This window comes from Phyllobates terribilis, unplaced genomic scaffold (genome assembly GCF_046119375.1).
Source record: "Phyllobates terribilis strain yellow unplaced genomic scaffold, ASM4611937v1 Scaffold_3__8_contigs__length_932513732, whole genome shotgun sequence".
Classification (NCBI taxonomy): Eukaryota; Metazoa; Chordata; class Amphibia; order Anura; family Dendrobatidae; genus Phyllobates; species Phyllobates terribilis.
The window spans coordinates 725,380,248-725,400,582 of NW_027362763.1; the positions used below are offsets into that span (position 1 = coordinate 725,380,248).

General features: G+C 43.9%; 1 protein-coding gene across 4 annotated transcripts in view; it reads left to right on the forward strand.

The window, feature by feature from the left end:
- The window catches only part of TTC7A (tetratricopeptide repeat domain 7A), a 486,038-nt gene that overhangs the window by 92,346 nt on the left and 373,357 nt on the right, over nucleotides 1-20,335 (forward strand). For all 4 annotated transcript variants that reach the window (XM_073672075.1, XM_073672077.1, XM_073672079.1 and 1 more), the window contains one exon: nucleotides 4,270-4,348. In XM_073672075.1, coding sequence (XP_073528176.1) covers nucleotides 4,270-4,348 — 79 coding nt within the window. The remainder of the gene's footprint in view (nucleotides 1-4,269; nucleotides 4,349-20,335) is intronic.

The window sequence follows — 20,335 nt, forward strand, 5'->3', positions numbered from 1 at the left end:
GTGGGTGGGGTTATACACAGAAAGCAGCCAATCAGTGGTGTCGGCGGTGTTATACAGATATCAGCATTCTGAGCACTGCTAAATCTGCAGCAGAGAAAACAGGGATAGTATCACAACTGCTGCACTCAGTAAACTAAGTGATACATCGCTGAAATCAGGGTTTCTGTCCCGACATCATCCTACTGTCAGATTACATAGCAAAAACCCCTTTAAAGCCAAGCATAGCGTCATAAAAATTGGAGGCACTCCTGCAGATCACAGCCATATTGGATTGATCTTGAAGGAAAGAGATGCAGTTTGGAAAACAGCAACCATCACCTGCACTACCAGATATGCACTTGTAATACTATTTTTCGCCACATGGTGTACTGTTACCAGATAACATGTTCATGTACTGTACTTTCTAAAGTGAGTGCCACCTAGTGGTAAAAATTGTTTGGTCATTTTCTGCTCTCCATTCGTGTGTATCATCTAAAATAACAGCAGCACCTTGTCCTCTCATAGTTGAGCTATGTCTTTATGGTGAAGACTATGATTAAAAAAAGGCATATTTATTTGCCACGGATATAGTAAGACCACACTGTTTGTGCCACTATTTTTGGGGAAAAAAAGAAAAAATCCACAGAATCAATTAACATGCTGTGGATTTAAAATTTACACCACAGATTAATCATTTGTTTTTCCGCCCTGTGTGGATGAAGTTTGGTAAAATGTCATTCACTTTGCTACTACTGTAATATACCGGATGGAAGATCTGCTACGTATGAAGATAGCCTTAATGGGGTATTCCCATCTCCAAGATCCTATCCCAATATGTAGTAGGTGTAATAATAATATAAGCTAATACCTCCAGTTAGAAATGTAGTATAGTTCTCCTGATAACCTATGTCGCTTACCCCATGTGCAGGGAATTGCTATAGCTTCGGTATCCATGGTTATGACCATTAGCAACTAACTAACTGTCACTTTATGAGTGGTTGTAACCATGGATACCTAAGCTACCGCAATGTTGTGCACGTGGGGTAAGTGACATAGCTAATCAGAAGAACTATACTATATTTATAATTGGAGTTATTTGCTAAGTATTATTATTATTACACCTGCTACATATTTTGTCCCCCTGGAAGAATCTGGCGGTGAAACGCGCGTCAGGGTGTAATTATTATTACACATTCTACATATTGGGATAGGATCTTGGAGATGGGACTACCCCTTTAAGATATATGCACATGACGCCTTTTAATCTTAGTTGAACCTGCTGAAGATTTTCAAGTAACATCAGGAAACTCTGGCAATTTTTTTCCAAGAAGCCTCTTTTGTGTCGGTTGTTTCCTGAGTGTTTTTTTAACGGTTTTGAAGGATTTTTTTTTAATGTTTTTAGTGTCATTTTTTTTTTTTACTACCATTTTCCGATTGTTTTAGATTTTTTTCACTCCATTGAATAATGAAGAAGCCTTTAGCGGTTTTCTAAGCAAAATCAATGGCAAAACGCTCCCTTGTATTGTAAAGTACAAAGCAGAAAACGCCAGAAGAATGAATATGTTACTTCTTTTAACCAGTTGGCGTTTTTGGAAACCTGAAGCGGTAAAAAGACATTCAAAGGCCTGAACATCTGCACAGCCGTACTTACATAGAAATGCACATGTTCATTCTTTTCAGCCTTTTCGGAATCTGCCTAAAAAAGACGTCGGGTGCACTTAGTCTAAATCTGCAGAATAAAACCTTTTTACCTAATAAACATGTGAATTTGGTGCAGGTTTTACGTACAGACTTCTCAACTGAAATCCGAACTAATTCTGCATCTAAAATCTAGCCATATTTTCTGAACTTATTCGTCCGGTTTTATGTGTTTTTTTGCTGCGGAACGTGTAAAAAACAAAACAAAAACGTAACAGATTGCCGGGCCAATTGTTTAACCTGCGAATTCCCATTGGAATGAATAGATAAAATCTACAAAAAAGATGGGATTTAAAAAAAAAAAAAAAAATCAACAAAAGCCATACGGATTTCACTCCAAAAAAATATTTGTGAGATTAAACTATAACTTGTCCACTTTGCTGATACTATAAAATGTTGCAGATTTTACGGGCTTAAAATCCGCACCAAATGCTTGACGTGTGAACCCAGCCAAAGACGACCAACATTTTTATATATAAATGTTCCCTGAGTGTTATGGAACGCGACATCTATGATTTAGTCCCCGTTGATGTAAAAAGTTCTGCCTTTTCACGTATTTCTGAGTCGGCTGTTAGGAGGCCCCGAGTCCCCATTTCCCCAGACGCTTGACAACATTCCTGACCATTTCACCATCTGTTTATATTGTAATGTCGGCCTTGTAATGAGTGTTAACTGTACCTGTTTAATAATTTACATCGACTAAAAGCAAAAGTCTCTCTGAAATATTCATTGCAAACCAATTTCCTGCTTTACGGCCTTCGCCCTTCAGTCAATATTTGGCTGTGTACACATTAGAGAAGGACACGCTTACCTACAGAGGGATAATTGCTTACCAAACGATGTGATATTTTAGACACTTTGAGGCCACGTTTTCCTGTACTCTATTTATGGCTTTTAGGGTTTGTGCCATTTCTATGGCATTTAGGACAGTACTTGGGGGTCTCCATTGGTCTATATTGTAGGCTTGTGGGTGCAGTATTCTCTGTTATACATAAGTATTTATAATGACCTTAAGACATCAAAAAGATTTGTGGCTAATCCTATTGATAAGTCATAATTTAGCAATTATGCAATTCCCGGAACCTTCACTCATTAGGAGAATAAAGGAGCTGCAAGTACTGCAGTTCGCCTGGTTCTGTAGCTCAGTCCTATTGAAATTATTTGACCTGAGCTGCAGTACCAGAGACAAAGGTGTGCATGGCACTGTGTCTGTATGAAGAATGAAAAGAAAAGCCATAATCCCCCAAGCCATTTCATCCTGCTGCTCGGCAAGGACCTTGTAGGTCAGATTTTCACCCTCCACCTATCAAGGATAGACTTAAGTTCAGGGAAAAAAAATCGAAATTCCCAGAACTCTTTTGCCAGTGGCGCCACTCTTCCCTGTCATTAAACTGGACCAAATTGTCTCATACCAAGACAGAACACCACCGGTAAAGACAGCTTTGGTCACTGTGGTGTCATCTACCATGCACAGAAAAAAAAGATAAATAGACTTTGATAAATTAACTTTTATAATTTGGTCCTGGGTCTTTTTTGATGCAGCAGGTTATTATGTCTACCCCTATACAGTACATTATTGTGGGGGCATTATTTATTTATTTCTTTTCTTATTTTTTTTAGTATGGTTACATTTTGGAAAATGTTTATAAATTATGATAAAATTGTCACGAAAAGGGAATAAAAGATATGGAACTAATTGTTATATGTTTTAAATGATCTTTGAAATTTAAGAGAATTTTGAGAGTAAATAGAAAATCTGCAAATTGTTTTATTTAATAATTATATTGATTTACTCCCTCCAAAAAATAACTCTAACCTGACGACAACTAGATTTTTTCATTCTGAATAACTTGTACTGACTGTTATCAAGTGTAATCCATCTCTGAAGCCGAGAAGGGCTACACAAAGTAGTGACTTTGCTTTTGTTTCTCTGTTCCATCTCTACTGTTTGTCAAACTACATTACAGAGAGTCTGGCTTTTAGTCCATGGCAGGAAAGCCATTGGACAATAGCAGAAGCAATGCGTGAGATCCAGTACCTATAGTGCTGGCAGAGTGCATCTGAAGAGGAAACACCTACTCAAAAACAGTGGAAGTTACAGTAGAGGCAAAGTTGAACCTAATAGACTGGGATGTGCAGCAAAAGCAGTTGTAACTTTTTTTTTGTAGAGGATGAAGGCAGGGTACAGGAATATTATAGGCACTTTTTACACATACTTTAACATTTTTAATAGGGTCTAGAAAAGGGGCATGACTAATCGGGGTCAGAAAATGTGCCAAACTTATTACGTCTATGTATTTCTGACCCCTGTTGTCTTGCAAGTGTTGTAACTTGCAACAGAATTATTCCACTTGCACCGTTTTGATACATTTTCATTCATTTTGCTATCTCATAAATTGATGCCTACTACTACATTTCCAAAAATTCGTTTAAATGCAAAAACTGCTGCAAACACTTTAAAAAAAATGGGCACAATGGGCACCGTTATCATTCTCCTGACTGTATTTTATCTGTGACCTGTAATCTCTGTTCTCGTGATGCTTTGTCACTATCTGACCCTGATTACTACAGTTTGTTATTTTTCTTTTACAGAAATATGTTAAAGGGAATCAAAGAGCTGCGGGATGTTTTACGGGTTGTGGAAACGAAGGCAACGCAGGCCTTTAAGATGGTGAGATCACAGACATGTGCCGCTGGCTGCCATTGTTTTTATATATTATATTTACATCATGTGCAATCCATGATCAGAGCCGGGGGGTGAGTGGTGGGGATAAAATTGCTGAGAAGTTCCTTCTCCGTTGCCAGCCACTGACTGACATTTCAAGCTTTCTTTCTTTTAAAAAAGAAGTTCTTCAGCAGCTGCAGTGTCATTTCTACAGTGCACGATGATCACAAATCATCTGATTCCAAACCTCTTAATTAAAGATGAGCGAACCCCAACTGGGTGTCCGGTGCTCAAATCCGAACATAAACGTCTCACAGAAGCCCGTTTTCGAGTTCGGAGTTCGGATGCTGAATATAGTTTGTTGAAAGGCTGCAGAGCAGCCAAGAAACGAGCTTTTCGGCTGTGGTCACTTCCTCAGCCATCACAGCCATGCCGCGTATTGGCCAGCGCACTACGTGACCCGTCCTGTACAACCGCCGGATTACGGGTGGCACCGCCATTGTGCTCTGACTAGCACAGGAACAGGACGCGGCTTGAGTGAGGGACAATGTTACTCTCTCTGGATACTCTGCAAAAACTGCCTCCGTGGGGGGCACTCTGCAAAAACGGCCTCCGTGGGGGGCACTCTGCAAAAACAGCCTCCGTGGGGGGCACTCTGCAAAAACAGCCTCCGTGGGGGGCACTCTGCAAAAACGGCCTCCGTGGGCGGCACTCTGCAAAAACGGCCTCCGTGGGGGGCACTCTGCAAAAACGGCCTCCGTGGGGGGGCACTCTGCAAAAACGGCCTCCGTGGGGGGGCACTCTGTAAAAACGGCCTCCGTGGGGGGGGCACTCTGCAAAAACGGCCTCCGTGGGGGGGCACTCTGCAAAAACGGCCTCCGTGGGGGGGCACTCTGCAAAAACGGCCTCCGTGGGGGGGCACTCTGCAAAAACGGCCTCCGTGGGGGGGCACTCTGCAAAAACGGCCTCCGTGGGGGGCACTCTGCAAAACAGCTTCTGTGGGGGCACTCTGCAAATTGGCCTCTTTGGGGGTACTCTGCAAAATGGCCTCTGTGGGGGCACTCTGCAAAGCAGCCTCTGTGGGGGCACTCTGCAAAGCAGCCTCTTAATGCATGCTGTAAAGAGAGATGAAAGGAAGTTCTAGTACCTGTAGTGCTGGCTGCTTGCTGCTGATGAGGAAACCCCCCTAGATGTCGCAGACCTTTTTATATCAGTTTATTTATTTTAGAAGCATAAAAAGAATCATCCTCACCCTATAAAATCCATTATTTTCTAAAAAATAAAAAAAAGTTTGCATAATTAGTATTGATACTTTCTTAATGACTCTTCATTAATACATTCTTTACCCTGCGTGGTGAAATAAACATTTCCAAAACTGATTTTTAATTAATCTTGCTTCCAAAAAAAAAAAAATTTAATAAATAAAAAGTGGTCAAAAGATCATAAATACCCCCCAAAAAACAATGACAGAATTGCTGTTGTTTTCCATTTCCCTTTTAAAATAAAATCAATTTGATATAGCACAAAATAGTGATATTGAAATAAGCAACAAGTCACGCAAAAACAAAAGAAGCAAACAAGCCATCACGATGACAATAAAAAAATGTTTGACAGCAAATATTGCAGCTGTATAATAGTTATTTTTCTGTAAAAGGATGTGACTTGTCAGGTGCCCCGTCCTGTGACAGATGATCAGCACCCCGTGATGGGAAAATAATAAGAAAAACATTGGACAGAAAACAGCGCCTGTGTGTCATGTGTCACAAATCATAAAGAAATGACCAAATAAAGAGCCATCGTAACCTGGTGTTATATGTAAACCCATTGTAAAAAATAGCCATTGCAAATGTACAGTGTTTTTATTAAAGGCCCCCTCCAAATACCATTCATCCTGCCCATGTTTGTACCTTGTCATTAGTCACATCCTCCTGTAGTCCAGTCTTAGGATTGAAGAACATACGCAGTTTCTTCACATTCATTGTATTGAAGAGCACATGGGAAACAGACCCATTGTCCTAAATGCACAGGCCGAGTCTTGCTTTTCCCACGTTACAAGGCCCATCACCCTCAGTATAGGTCGCAACGGGTATGGTGGAAGACTGGAAGAGAAGGTCCATGAGAAATGAACTCCGGCACCAATGAAAAAATAACTTTTACTGTGCAATTAAAAACATGGTGAGAAAACTCAAAAAGATTAAAAAGGTATTTCCATCTCCAAGATACTATCCCGATATGTAGTAGATGTAATAATAATCATATTAGCAAATACCTCCAATTAGAAATGTAGTATAGTTCTTCTGATTTGCTTTGTCGCTTACCTCATGTGCAGGGCATTGCAGAAGCTTAGGTATCCATGGTTACTTCCACTCAGATAGTGACAGTTAGTTGCTAATAGTCGTAACCATAGATAACTAAGCTACTACAATGCCCTGCACACATAGCGAATCAGGAGAACTATACTACGTTTCTAATTGGAAGTATTTGCTAATATTATTATCATTACACCTACTACCTATTGGAATAGGATCTTGGAAATGGGAATACCCCTTTAAAGATGCATAAGCTTATGCTTTTCATAGCTGCGAATGACCTGAAACGTATAAGCTAATGGATCCTAAATCTATTTCATTCCTTTTGCTTTTCTCACCATGTTTTAATTGCAAAGTAAAAGTTTTAACATTTTCCCATTGGTGCTGGATCCCAGTCCACAATTACCTTTGTTTTCCATTTCTGACCAGGAGAACAGCCGGGTGTATTCCTACACCCCCTGCACCACATCCTGACCAAACAAGGTCTACCAGGGTTCCAATGTGAAGTCAAGTGGTCTGGAAGGTGAGCTGATCTCCTTCCCTACCTAATGGTGGGAGACTGCCTATTTTCCTAGCTATTTGCTTACAAAATACCAACGTTCTAGGGGAAAGCTAAAAAGAGCAAGATTGAGGCTTAGTTAGGGGTATCTCAGAGGATTAAGGAGACTTGAAGAAGAAAAAAAGCCTCATGCTGAGAATCCTGTATTTACAGAACACTAAACATACTGTAAAAAATACACAAAAATATCCCAGCCATTCCTCCCGTTGTCCTCTACTTTCCTTGGATCCTATTCTTTTCTTAAATTACAATTAAAATTGAGAAATATAGAAAGAAGTCTTTTTGTGTGTCCAAGGAGATAAGCCATGCCCTTTCTTTTTTTCATGTGAGGCTGGATAACATTTGCCTGCAGCAGGAGCCTCTCCCCTCCTGCCCTGCCTGCAGGAGAATAAAAGTATTAAGCCTTACCCTTTCACTAATACACGTCCACCCACCCCAAATTTGTCAACTGCCAAAATGGAACAAAATAGAAAAAAGTTTATCCCTGTGAACTTTGCATTCTTTGCCGGATTTCTGCAAACCCTTTTTACAGATCACTATATTTATTCCTGTAAAAAAATAAAGAAAATGTCAGTGGCTTCCAAACCTCTGCTTTTCCCCAGTATATTTGTCCACCTTTAGCTGCATTTATTTCATAATGTACTTATTTGAAGTTAAAGGGTCAGCACCTATCTCCTCCTCTGAGTGTTCTGCTTTAAAGGGAATGTGTCACCCTCTGGGACTTATCAGACCTCTAATATGGGCATACAGGTGATAGAAATGTGAATCTATATTTACCTGTATGTCCCATATTAGAGATCTGAGTGCTTTTTATGAAATCATTTTACCTATGTTTGGCATCCAGGGGACGCCAAGAAATCCCCATCTACTTAATTTCATTATTCCCCCCCTCCCCTGCATGTCACAGGGCCTTGTGACGTGCAGTTCCCGTGCCGGATCCCGCGCCTGCACAATTTACCTGGTACGCAAGGCGTGGTAATTCCGTCAGTCTGTGTATCCTTGTGGAGCAGGAATCCTTTGCTCAGGCGCTGGGAAGGCAGAGTGATTCGCCGGCGCCTGCACAGAAGATCTCTGCTCCACAAGGATACACAGACTGCCGGAATTACCACGCCTTGCGTACCAGGTAAATTGTGCAGGCGCGGGATCCGGCGCGGGAACTGCACGTCACAAGGCCTGTGACGTGCAGGGGAGGGGGGAAATATTGAAATGAATTAAGTAGACGGGGATTTCTTGGCGCCAAGCATAGATAAAATGATTTTATAAAAAGCTATTAAAAAGCACTCAGATCTCTAATATGGGACATACAGGTAAGTATAGTTTCACATTTCTATCACCTGTATGCCCATATTAGAAGTCTGATAAGTCCCAGGGGGTGACAGATTTCCTTTAAGATGACCTTTCGCTAGTTTTAGCATGTTAAAATATCCCCATCATGGAGTAGTGGATGCAGAGTAAAACATCATTTTTATTTTCTATTTTCTCCTCACCATTGTGGGGATATTAGCTTGTAGGATTAAGGTTATAATTTATGTTAAACCAAGGGGGCATTACCCGAGATTTTTTCCCTGGGGGGCGTGTACTTCTTCCTCTACATGAGGATGATCAATCATAAGCAGACAGTAATCTACAGAGGAAAAAAAAACACACCCCCAGTCCAGGGGAAGAGGCAGTACAGCTGACCTGAGCTTTGTCTCATTGCAAACACCTCTGCACCCACAGCTCTCCTCTCAGAGTGCTGTCAGCTCAGCTGTACTCCTCCCCTTTCCCAACACTGGCTGCCATGAGATGAAATCTAGAGGTGTTAGTAGTCTTTGCTTTATTCCTGGAACTTTGTAATCACTCACAGCTCTGCAGTGAGCTCAGTGAGGATAGCAGACTGTCCGTCATTACATGTCTCAAACTGAGAAATCTGCTTTAAGTTGTTGTTTTTTTGGTGGGGGTGTTCTTTTTGTCCCCCAGCATGTTGCCTCCTGAGTTTGATTGGTCAACTTCATGCAGGGGAACAAGTACACGCCCCCAGAGAAAAACCTCTGGAATTTTTTTTTTATAGGAATGAAGACAAATCCACTAATAAAATGATTTGCAAAGTTTAAAAACTTCCATGCTGGATAAAATTATAAAAAAAAAAAAAAGAGAGGTGTAGTTACTTCTTAAACAGCAGTACAAAAAAAGTAGAGCAGAGTATCTGTCAAAACCCTCTATCCCTGGGTACCGGTCTGACGCCTCTCATCCAGCCAACCAGAACTCACACTTTGCACTAACGAGGGGCAGTACCCCGAAACACAGTGTCTGCAAATTGAGTTTCTGGTCTTGGCTTTTTATCCTAAGTCATGTGACAAGGCTCGTTAAGGGGTCACTATTGACTTTTAGGATTGCTACGTCCTGTAGGTGGCGGTAGAGTTCTAGTCCTCTTCCTCTCTGAGGAGACAATTTTCAACCTTTTATGTACATTTTTTAAGAATTATTGTAAAAATGGTTTTCAAAGTGTAGTTTTCCTTGAAATTAACCCTATTTTTATCTATTTTATTTATTGATTTATTGGTTTATTTTACTCAATAAAATACCCTATTGTAGTTGAATGTAATGTGTGTTGTCAGTGTGAACAAATACCTCTAAGAGCGCTGTCCTGTCTGTCCTGTCAGCCTGCCTCCAATGTACACAGAGCAGATTATAGCCATGCTGCATCCATTCATCATGTAAAGTATCTCTGCTTCCTACATTTGCAGAAAGTGTCCAATACAAACAAGGTTAAGCTGTGAAGTTAATGATGCGTTAAACATTGAAGTGACATCACAAGTCAATTTAAAATATACTCAGTGTTTTAAGACAGTACATTCATGCACGAGCACCCTCCCACCACATAGTAGCCAGCAGGGCCAGCTCCAGGTTTTTGTGGGCCCTGGGCGAAAGTGTCTCAGTGGGCCCCTTTAACACATACCACGATTTCTGATGCACAGATACCGCAGAGAAATAATATATATATATATATATATATATATATATATATATATAGTACAATGCCAAAGATTTCACTTCTTAAATTACATGTGTGATATCTATTGTAAATTCTACAATAGCTCAGAAACCGGTGAATCCTCGCAGCGCACAGTGCAGACCGGACAGTATAGTCCTCCATACAGTAATATGGGCACCACATAGTCCTTCATACAGTATTATTGGCCCCATATAACGCTCCATACAGAATACTGGCCCCCATATAATGCTCCATACAGAATACTGGCCCTCATATAACGCTCCATACAGGATACTGGCCCCCATATAACGCTCCATACAGGATACTGGCCCCCATATAACGCTCCATACAGGATACTGGCCTCCATATAATGCCCCATGCAGGCTGTGCCCCCCCACATAATGCCCCATGCAGGCTGTCCCCCCACACACATAATGCCCCATTAGGGATGTCACTCCCCCCCATATAATGCCCCATGCAGGATGTCACTCCCCCCCCATAAAAAATGCCCCATGCAGGATGTCACTCCCCCCCATAATGCCCCATGCAGGATGTCACTCCCTCCCCCCCATATAATGCCCCATGCAGGATGTCACCTCCCCCCATATAATGCCCCATGCAGGATGTCACCTCCCCCCCATATAATGCCTCATGCAGGATGTCGCCTCTCCCCCATATAATGCCCCATGCAGGATGTCACCTCCCCCCCATATAATGCCCCATGCAGGATGTCACCTCTCCCCCATATAATGCCCCATGCAGGATGTCACCTCCCCCCCATATAATGCCCCATGCAGGATGTCACCTCTCCCCCATATAATGCCCCATGCAGGATGTCACTCCCCCCATATAATGCCCCATGCAGGATGTCACTCCCCCCATATAATGCCCCATGCCGGATGTCGCTCCCCCCATATAATGCGCCATGCAGGATGTCACTTACTCCCCATATAATGCCCCATGCAGGATGTCACTCCCCCCCCCATATAATGCTCCATGCAGGATGTCACTCCCCCCATATAATGCCCCATGCAGGATGTCACTTCCCCCCATATAATTCCCCATGCAGGATGTCATCCCCCCCAATCATATAATGACCCATGCAAGATGTCACCCACCTTATAATGCCCCATGCAGGATGTCACCCCCCCATATAATGCCCCATGCAGGATGTCACCCCCCCATATAATGCCCCATGCAGGATGTCACCCCCCCATATAATGCCCCATGCAGGATGTCACTCCCCCCATATAATGCCCCATGCAGGATGTCATCTCCTCCCCCACATAATACCTCATGCAGGATGTCACCTCTCCCCCACATATAATGCCCCATGCAGGATGTCACTCCCCCCCCATATAATTCCCCATACAGGATGTCACCCCCCCAATCATATAATACCCCATGCAGGATGTCACTCCCCCCCAATATAATGCTCCATGCAGGATGTCACTCCCCCCCCATATAATGCCCCATGCAGGATGTCACTTCCCCCCCATATAATTCCCCATGCAGAATGTCACCCCCCCCAATCATATAATGCCCCATGCAGGATGTCACTTCCCCCCCATATAATTCCCCATACAGGATGTCACCCCCCCCCCTCAATCATATAATGCCCCATGCAGTACTCACCTCACTTCTCCTCACCTGCTACCGCTGCTCTGGACTCCTCAGCGTCGCCGGCGTCTTCCTGCTCTGCGCTGTGACGGTTCAGGAGAGGGCGCGGTGGAAAGACGTCACTGCACCCTCTGACCTGAGGCGTCACAGTCAGAGGACGCGGAACACATGGGAGCTGCTGCGGAGGCACGGGGAGAGGTAAGCATTGTGCCGGCTGCCGAGGCCCTGAGCGAGCGGAGGGGGGGGGGGGCAGTCTCTGCAACCCTTGCTACAAACTTAATGTAATGTGTGCCCATAGACTTAGAGGGGTTGGACAATAAATGCACATTATCTCCTATACACAGGATAAGTGATTATTAGCTGATCGCTAGGAATGACATCCTGCCTGAGAACGCTGCTCTGGAGTTTGCAGTCCCATTGACATTAACTGGAATGGTGGTGTTCCACTTCATCCAATGGGGCTTTCCAGAGCCCCAATCTCAGAAACTTTAGGACCCCCAGTGATAAGCAAGTTATCACCTGTATCATTACTTCATTCATTTTTAAACCCCCTGATATGCTGTTTGCCGACAGATCCAACCTTCAAGTTTTTTCTGTTGTGTGACTCTCTCTCCCAGTAATACAGACTGGACTGTGAGCTGTGTGTGTCTAGGATGCAGTTATTTTGATTAGATCATGTATCAGCACAGATTCTATCCTGCACTTTTATTTCTCTTTTACTCTCTTCCTTTTCGATAGCCCATTTTCTCTGCCCTTCCTGAGACTGTACATGCTTTTTCCACATTGTGGAAATCTGTATTAAACCACTACCCCCCCTCTACCTATTGCTACCTCCAAGGGTCTCACATCCGTATAATAAATCGTTCAGAGTAAAGTGGGATCATTTTTTTCTCACTTGTTACCCGTGTGCAGTCTTTTTTTTTCTTTTACAGCAGCAGCTATCAATCATGTTTAAGACCATTTACAGCTTCCTATGTTACAGAATCCATAAAAACTCAACTGCTATACTGTGGCTCCGAAAGGCATCTGATTTTTTTTTAAACATCCATAGACTTGAATGTGCGAGTCTCATCCGATTTATGGAAGAAGATGCATGCTGTGATTATTTTCACACGCAGATTCGTTCAGTGAAAAAAAAATTGCTCTTCTGCACTGCCCCAATTGAATAACATTGGTCCAAGTGAGGTCTGTTTTTGTCACGGACAGCACTCGGGTCGTGTGAATGAGCCCTAACACTGAGAGAAGGGAGCGAGGGAGCAGAAAGAGATGTCACGAGCTGGAGCTTTGACAGATTTGTAACATTTTTGCTAAGCACTGAGCTATATAAAGTCCAAACTTTGTTGCAGCAAAATTGTGGATATTTTTTAATAAATGCTTTTTAGGAAAGAAAGGAACAATTTAAAAAACGTGTGACGTACACATAGCTTTTAACTTTATCCTGAGGATATGAAGCTGTGTAAAAAAAATAAATAAATAAAAGAACGTTCACCTTCTGTAGATACTGTATATATTCAGGGATGAGTCTGGTGGAATTTTGGATCTGGTTAGACAAAAACATGCTGCGTCCTCCAGAGAGATGGACACTCCTGGAAGCCACTTGTGCTCCAGCAAATAGGTTTGCGTCCTTAAAATTGACCCCTATTTAAAAAAAAAAACTTCAGAATTGAATATGATATTAAAAAAATATATATTTTTTTAATGCAACAGTCCTTTATATCTCATACAATGATGCCGTATTTCTAGGATATACCATCACTTTAAAATTGGTGGAAGTCTCACCTCTGGTGCACCGTGCGGTATTTCCTTTCTGGAGGGTTCAGAGAAGTCCAGCAAGTCACTGAAAAAAACACTGATGGGGATCATGCAGATTTTTTAGACGGGTTCTGCCCGGGAGTATGCATATCGCATACATCACCGCCGTTCCCGGCTCAGAAACTGGCGAGTCCTCGCAGTGCACAGTGCGTGTGCTGGGGGGACTCATACAGAGTGACTGCAGACTTTTCATTTTAGACTGGACAACTTCTTTAAGAAGCGAATAATCAGACTTAAAGTACTTTTCAATAAGTTGATGACATACATAAAAGCATTAACTTTTATTAAAGGGGCCATGTGACCACCTTTTAGTGGTAGTGCATATGAAACAGGGAATTTGGAAATGGGGCGCAGTTTTGGCTGGTCCATTAGATGGAGACCGAGTAAGCTAACCCTTGCTCCTTTAGTTAAGGAGGTTGTTTTCTAGAGACATCACTTGTCTATGTGCTGCATTGGAGAATGGGGACATCTTAGAGGGGTGCACTCATTTACTTGAGACTCCCCATTATCAGGAAGGGTGGCCATCAGTTCTTCAGTAGAGGAGGAGACCTAGATGGTAGTATAGCTCATAGTGGACACTGGGGAGATTATTGACCCGTGTCATTGCCTCTTGGTCCAGAGGCTCTTTAGACAGGTTTGTTGAGGGCCCTTCACTTTTCAAAGAGAGCTTGTGATAGGCGGCATCCTTGTGAACTTTCTTGTTTATGGCACAATGGACTTTTTTTGGGGTTACATTCTTGGGTTTTGAGTAGTGTTGAGCATTCCGATACTGTAATATCGGGTATCGGCCGATATTCGCGGTATCGGAATTCCGATACTTAATTCCGATACTTTTACAATATCGGATACCGGAATCGGAAGTTCCCATAATGCCTGCGCTCTGCAGTGTCTGTGAAGGATGACAAGTTGGATGGCAGCGCGATCCAGCCTGTCATCAGAATGCCATCCCAGCGGGGGAGAATTCTCCTGATTGTTTAAAAGCCGGCGGGCGGTATAAAGCCGCCGGCTTTTAAACAATCACACAGCCCCATACTGCTTCCCCGCAGCCTCCCACCCCGATCCTCCGCTCCCCTCGCCACCTCCCATCCCGATCGTAAGTTAGGACCGGGCGGGGAGCGCAGCTCCAAGGAGCGGGGAGTGAAGGACCCGGGCGGGGAAGCCGGCAGTGAAAAGACTTCACCGCCGGCTTTCCCGTTCTGTGCTGCGCTTTCCCGCCGGTTATTTCAAATGAACAGCTGAGGTATCAGGTGATGCCGATCAGCTGTTCATTTGAAGTCGCCGCGTTGCCCTCAGAGGGTTCATGTGAGTTCATGCTTGACTGCATGAACTCACATGAACTTTCCCACGGCCGCACAGGTCAGCCTCACCTCCCAGACCATCAGCCCGTCATGATTAGTGTGTGTGCGGGGTGTGTGTGCGGGGTGTGTGTGCGCGATGTTTGTGCGGGTGTGCGCGGTGTCTGTGCGATGTGTGCGGTGTGTGTGCGGGTGTGTGCGTGCAGGCAGACATAGGCCGATGTGACACTACTACTCCCATCGGCCTATGTCTGTCCCCCGTCCACTCCTGCCAGCAGGATCAGCTCGATGGGAGCAGTAGTTCCCATCAGACTGATCCTGCTATTTAAATTGCCCTACTGTGTCCCCAATAAATGTTAAATACATGTCATTGGTGGCCAGTGGTTACCTAAAAGAAATTAGTTCATACATTACCTGTCCCCGCCGATCGCCACCTAAAATAAAGTAAAAAATAAAAAACTACACCTATACTCACCTAGACACCTAATTCCCCGAAGCCATCGATCTCCTGTAATAAAATATAAAATAATAAACCACAACCTTATCCTTACCCCTCCGTAGCAGTCCACGAGTGTCCCACGAAGATCTCCAGTTCAGAGCAGCCACATAGAATGTGACCGCTCTGAACCGCTGCCGCCGCTAGAATGACGGGGCCGTAAGGGTTCACCGGAGTTCAGGCAGCGCTGCTCCGGTTAGCTCCTTTACGGCCCTGCTGTATCGTGAGAAATTCCCACGGTACAGCAGTGCCGTAAAGGAGGTCTCCGGAGCTGCGCTGCCTGAATGCACTCCGGTGACCTCAGTCAGTGGCTCCCGCTGCCGGGAGCGGACGTGTTCCCGGCAGCGTGAGCTTACAGCAGCCATGCACAGCTGTCACCATCTCCAGATGTGACAGCTGTGCATGGGAGATCAGCGCAGGAACGTGGACAGGTAACTATTATTTTTAGTAAACTAAGAATTAAATAAAATTGTGTGTTTTATTTCAAATAAATTATTTTTTTCTGGGTGTAGTGTGTTTTTTCTTTTTAACACTTTGTAGGTTAGTAATGGGGGTGTCTTATAGACGCCCATCATTACTAACCTGGGCTTCATGGCAGCTGGCGCTGACATGAACCCCACCACTATTACCCCCTGCCACCGCACCAGGGCAGCGTGGAAGAGCGAGGCTAAGTGCCAGAGTTGGCGCATCCTATGGATGCGCCATTTCTGGGGCGGCTGACGACTGGTGTTTCTAGCCTGGGAGGGGGCCAATATTCATGGCACCCTTCCTGGGCTATTAATATCAGCCCCCAGCTGTCTGCCTAGCCTTTGCTAGCTATTAAAATAGGGGGGACCCCACGTCATTTTTTTTGGGGGGGTCCCCCATTTTAATAGCTAGTAAAGGCTAGGTATTCAGCTGGGGGCTGATATTAGTAGCCTGGGAAGCTCCGTGGGTTTTACCCCCTTCCCAGGCTTCAAACATCTGCCCCAGCCGTCTGCTTAACCTCCGCTAGAGACTAAAATTATGGGGGATCCCACGCCATTTTTTTTTTAAATAAATCCATTATTTTAACACTAAATGACATTTGAGGAGTTAATAAAGATGCAGTCCCTAAATTATTATTTATTTTTTAATTAATTTTTCCCAAAACTTTTGACGTGGGCTTCGCCATATTTTTGTATGCCAGCCAGGTACAGCATCCAGCTTCTATGAACGCGCCATTTTCCGGGGCGGCTGCGGACTGCAATTTTCAGCGGGGGGCAGAAAGCTTGGGCCTCCCTGCGCTGCAGATTCCATCCCCCAGCTGCCTAGTTGTACCTGGCTGGACACAAAAATAGGGAGAAGCTCCACGTTTTTTTTTTTTTAATTATTTCATGAAATTCATGGAATAATTAAGAAAAAAAGGGCTTCCCTATATTGTTGTGTCCAACCAGGTACAAATAGGCAGCTGGTGGTTGGGGGCAGCCCGTTCCTGCCTGCTGTACCTGGCTGGACACAAATATAGGGCGAAGCCCCACGTCAATTTTTTTTAATTATTTCATGAATTTCCTGAAATGATTTAAAAAAAATTGACGTGGGGCTTCGCACTATATTTGTGTCCAGTCAGGTACAGCAGGCAGGAACGGGCTGCCCCCAACCACCAGCTGCCTATTTGCACCTGGTTGGACACAACAATATAGGGAAGCCCTTTTTTTCTTAATTATTTCATGAATTTCATGAAATAATTAAAAAAAAAAAATACGTGAAGCTTCTCCCTATTTTTGTGTCCAGCCAGGTACAACTAGGCAGCTGGGGGATGGAATCTGCAGCGCAGGGAGACCCAAGCTTTCTGCCCTCCCCCGCTGAAAATTGCAGTCCGCAGCCACCCCAGAAAATGGCGCGTTCATAGAAGCTGGATGCTGTACCTGGCTGGCATACAAAAATATGGCGAAGCCCATGTCAAAAGTTTTGGGAAAAATTAATTAAAAAATAAATAATAATTTAGGGACTGCATCTTTATTAACTCCTCAAATGTCATTTAGTGTTAAAATAAAGGATTAATTTTAAAAAAAATTGACGTGGGGCTTCGCACTATATTTGTGTCCAGTCAGGTGCAGCAGGCAGGAACGGGCTGCCCCCAACCACCAGCTGCCTATTTGTACCTGGCCGGACACAACAATATAGGGAAGCCCTTTTTTTCTTAATTATTCCATGAATTTCATGAAATAATTTAAAAAAAAAATGCGTGGGGCTTCGCCCTATTTTTGTGCCCAGCCAGATACAACTAGGCAGCTGGGGGCTGGAATCCGCAGCGCAGGGAGACCCAAGCTTTCTGGGCCACCCCCGCTGCAAATTGCAGTCCGCAGCCGCCCCAGAAAATGGCGCGTTCATAGAAGCGCCATCTTCTGGCGCTGTACCCAACTCATCCAGGGCCCTGGTGCGGTGGCTCACTGGGTAATAAAGGGGTTAAGGCCAGCTTGGCATTATCAGCTGGCCCTAAGCCCGAAATTCATGGGGTCACGCCAATATTAGACATGACCACCATGAATTTCTAGTAAAGTATTTAAAAAAACACAACACCCAGAAAAAAGTCCTTTAATTGAAATAAACACACAATTCTTTATTGTTCTAAATTAAACCATACTTACCATCACGCCCATTCCAGCTGAAGCCAACGATCTCCTGCAATAAAAGTAAAATAATAAAGCAACATCATCCTTACCTTTCCATGGCTCCCACGACAGCTTCAGCTCTGCTACATCGAGATGACAGGCTGGACCTGCAGAACGCTGCCATCCATCCTGTCATCCCGCAGACACTGAGAAGCGCAGGCATACTTCCACTCCTCAGTGTCTGGCTGTGACGGCATCCAGATGAGCCGAGGTCATGTCCAATGAACTCAGCTCACCTCATGTACGTCACTGACAGCGTGGGAAAATTCTCCTGCACTCAGCACTTCAGCGTGAGAATTTTCCCACGCTGTCAGTGACGTGCATGAGGTGAGCTGAGTTCATTGGACATGACCTCACCTCATGTATGTCACTGACAGCGTGGGAGAATTCTCACGCTGAAGCGCTGAGTGCAGGAGAATTTTCCCACGCTGTCAGTGACGTGCATGAGGTGAGCTGAGTTCATTGGACATGAACTCGGCTCATCTGGATGACGTCACAGAGAGACACTGAGGAGCGCAAGCATGCCTGCGCTTCTCAGTGTCTGCGGGATGACAGGCTGGATGGCAGCGTTCTGCTGCGGTCCACCCTGTCATCTCGATGTAGCAGAGCTGAAGCTGTCGTGGGAACCATGGAAAGGTAAGGATGAGGTTGCTTTATTATTTTTCTTTTATTGCAGGAGATCGTTGGCTTCAGCTGGAATGGGCGTGATGGTAAGTATGGTTTAATTTAGAACAATAAAGAATTGTGTCTTTATTTCAATTAAAGGACTTTATTCTGGGTGTTTGTGTTTTCTTTTAACTTTGACTATGGGGTTAGTAATGGGGGTGTCTTATAGACGCCTCTCCATTACTAACCTGGGCTTGATGTCAGCTGGCATTATAAGCTGACATCAACCCCAACCCTATTACCCCCTGCCACCGCACCAGGGCAGCGTGGAAGAGCGAGGCTAAGTGCCAGAATTGGCGCATCCTATGGATGCGCCATTTCTGGGGCGGCTGACGGCTGTTGTTTCTAGCCTGGGAGGGGGCCAATATTCATGGCACCCTTCCTGGGCTATTAATATCAGCCCCCAGCTGTCTGCCTAGCCTGTGCTAGCTATTAAATTAGGGGGGACCCCACGTTATTTTTTTGGGGGGGTTCCCCCATTTTAATAGCTAGTAAAGGCTAGGTATTCAGCTGGGGGCTGATATTAGTAGCCTGGGAAGCTCCGTGGGTATTACCCCCTTCCCAGGCTTCAAACATTTGCCCCAGCCGTCTGCTTAACCTCCGCTAGAGCCTAAAATTAAGGGGAACCCCACGCCAATTTTTTTTTAAATAAATCCTTTATTTTAACACTAAATGACAAGTACAGTAATCAACACTATCACTGTACTTCATATATGTGTGACTGACATGTTTCTATCTATCTAATCTATGTGTGAAGCTCTATTCTGTCTGTTATAAATTGTCGGGTACAGATGCTGAATTGCCGGCTGGCTTTCTTAAAGAGACGGTGCATGAAAACACTATTATTTTTTTAAATAAATCCTTTACACTAAATGACAAGTACAGTAAGCAACACTGTCACTGTACTTCATATATATGTGACTGACATGTTTCTATCTATCTAATCTATGTGTGATGCTCTATTCTGTCTGTTATAAATTGTCGGGTACAGATGCTGAATTGCCGGCCGGCTTTTTTAAAGAGACGGTGCATGAAAACACTAATATTTTTTTTAATAAATCCTTTACACTAAATGACAAGTACATTAAGCAACACTGTCACTGTACTTCATATATATGTGACTGACATGTTTCTATCTATCTAATCTATGTGTGAAGCTCTATTCTTTCTGTTGTAAATTGTCGGGTACCGGTGTATGCCGCTGATGAATTGCCGGCTTTTCATGTCATTCTACATTATTCTTAGTTGTTTTACTTCATGTAGAATTAACCTACAAGGAAAGAAAGGGTTTATTTTCATTCCGATATTTGTGTCCCATTGACTTGCATTGGTTTCCGGTATCGGAATCGGCGATATCCGATACTTTTTGGGTATCGGCCCGATCCAATCCGATACGATATTTCCTGATATCGGAAGGTATCGCTCAACACTAGTTTTGAGTCAAAAAATAGTAAAACTCAGTATGAACTGAAGTTGAGTATCTGTGGCCTCCTCTCTGGTTGACCTAGTCTGATCATATCTTGACCCTGGATGGCCTTCAGTTGAATGGCCACCATGTAATATTACATCTCCCCTGCAATGGCCGCAGTATGGGAAACATCAGCTCGTATCAGTGCTGATTGGTTGATG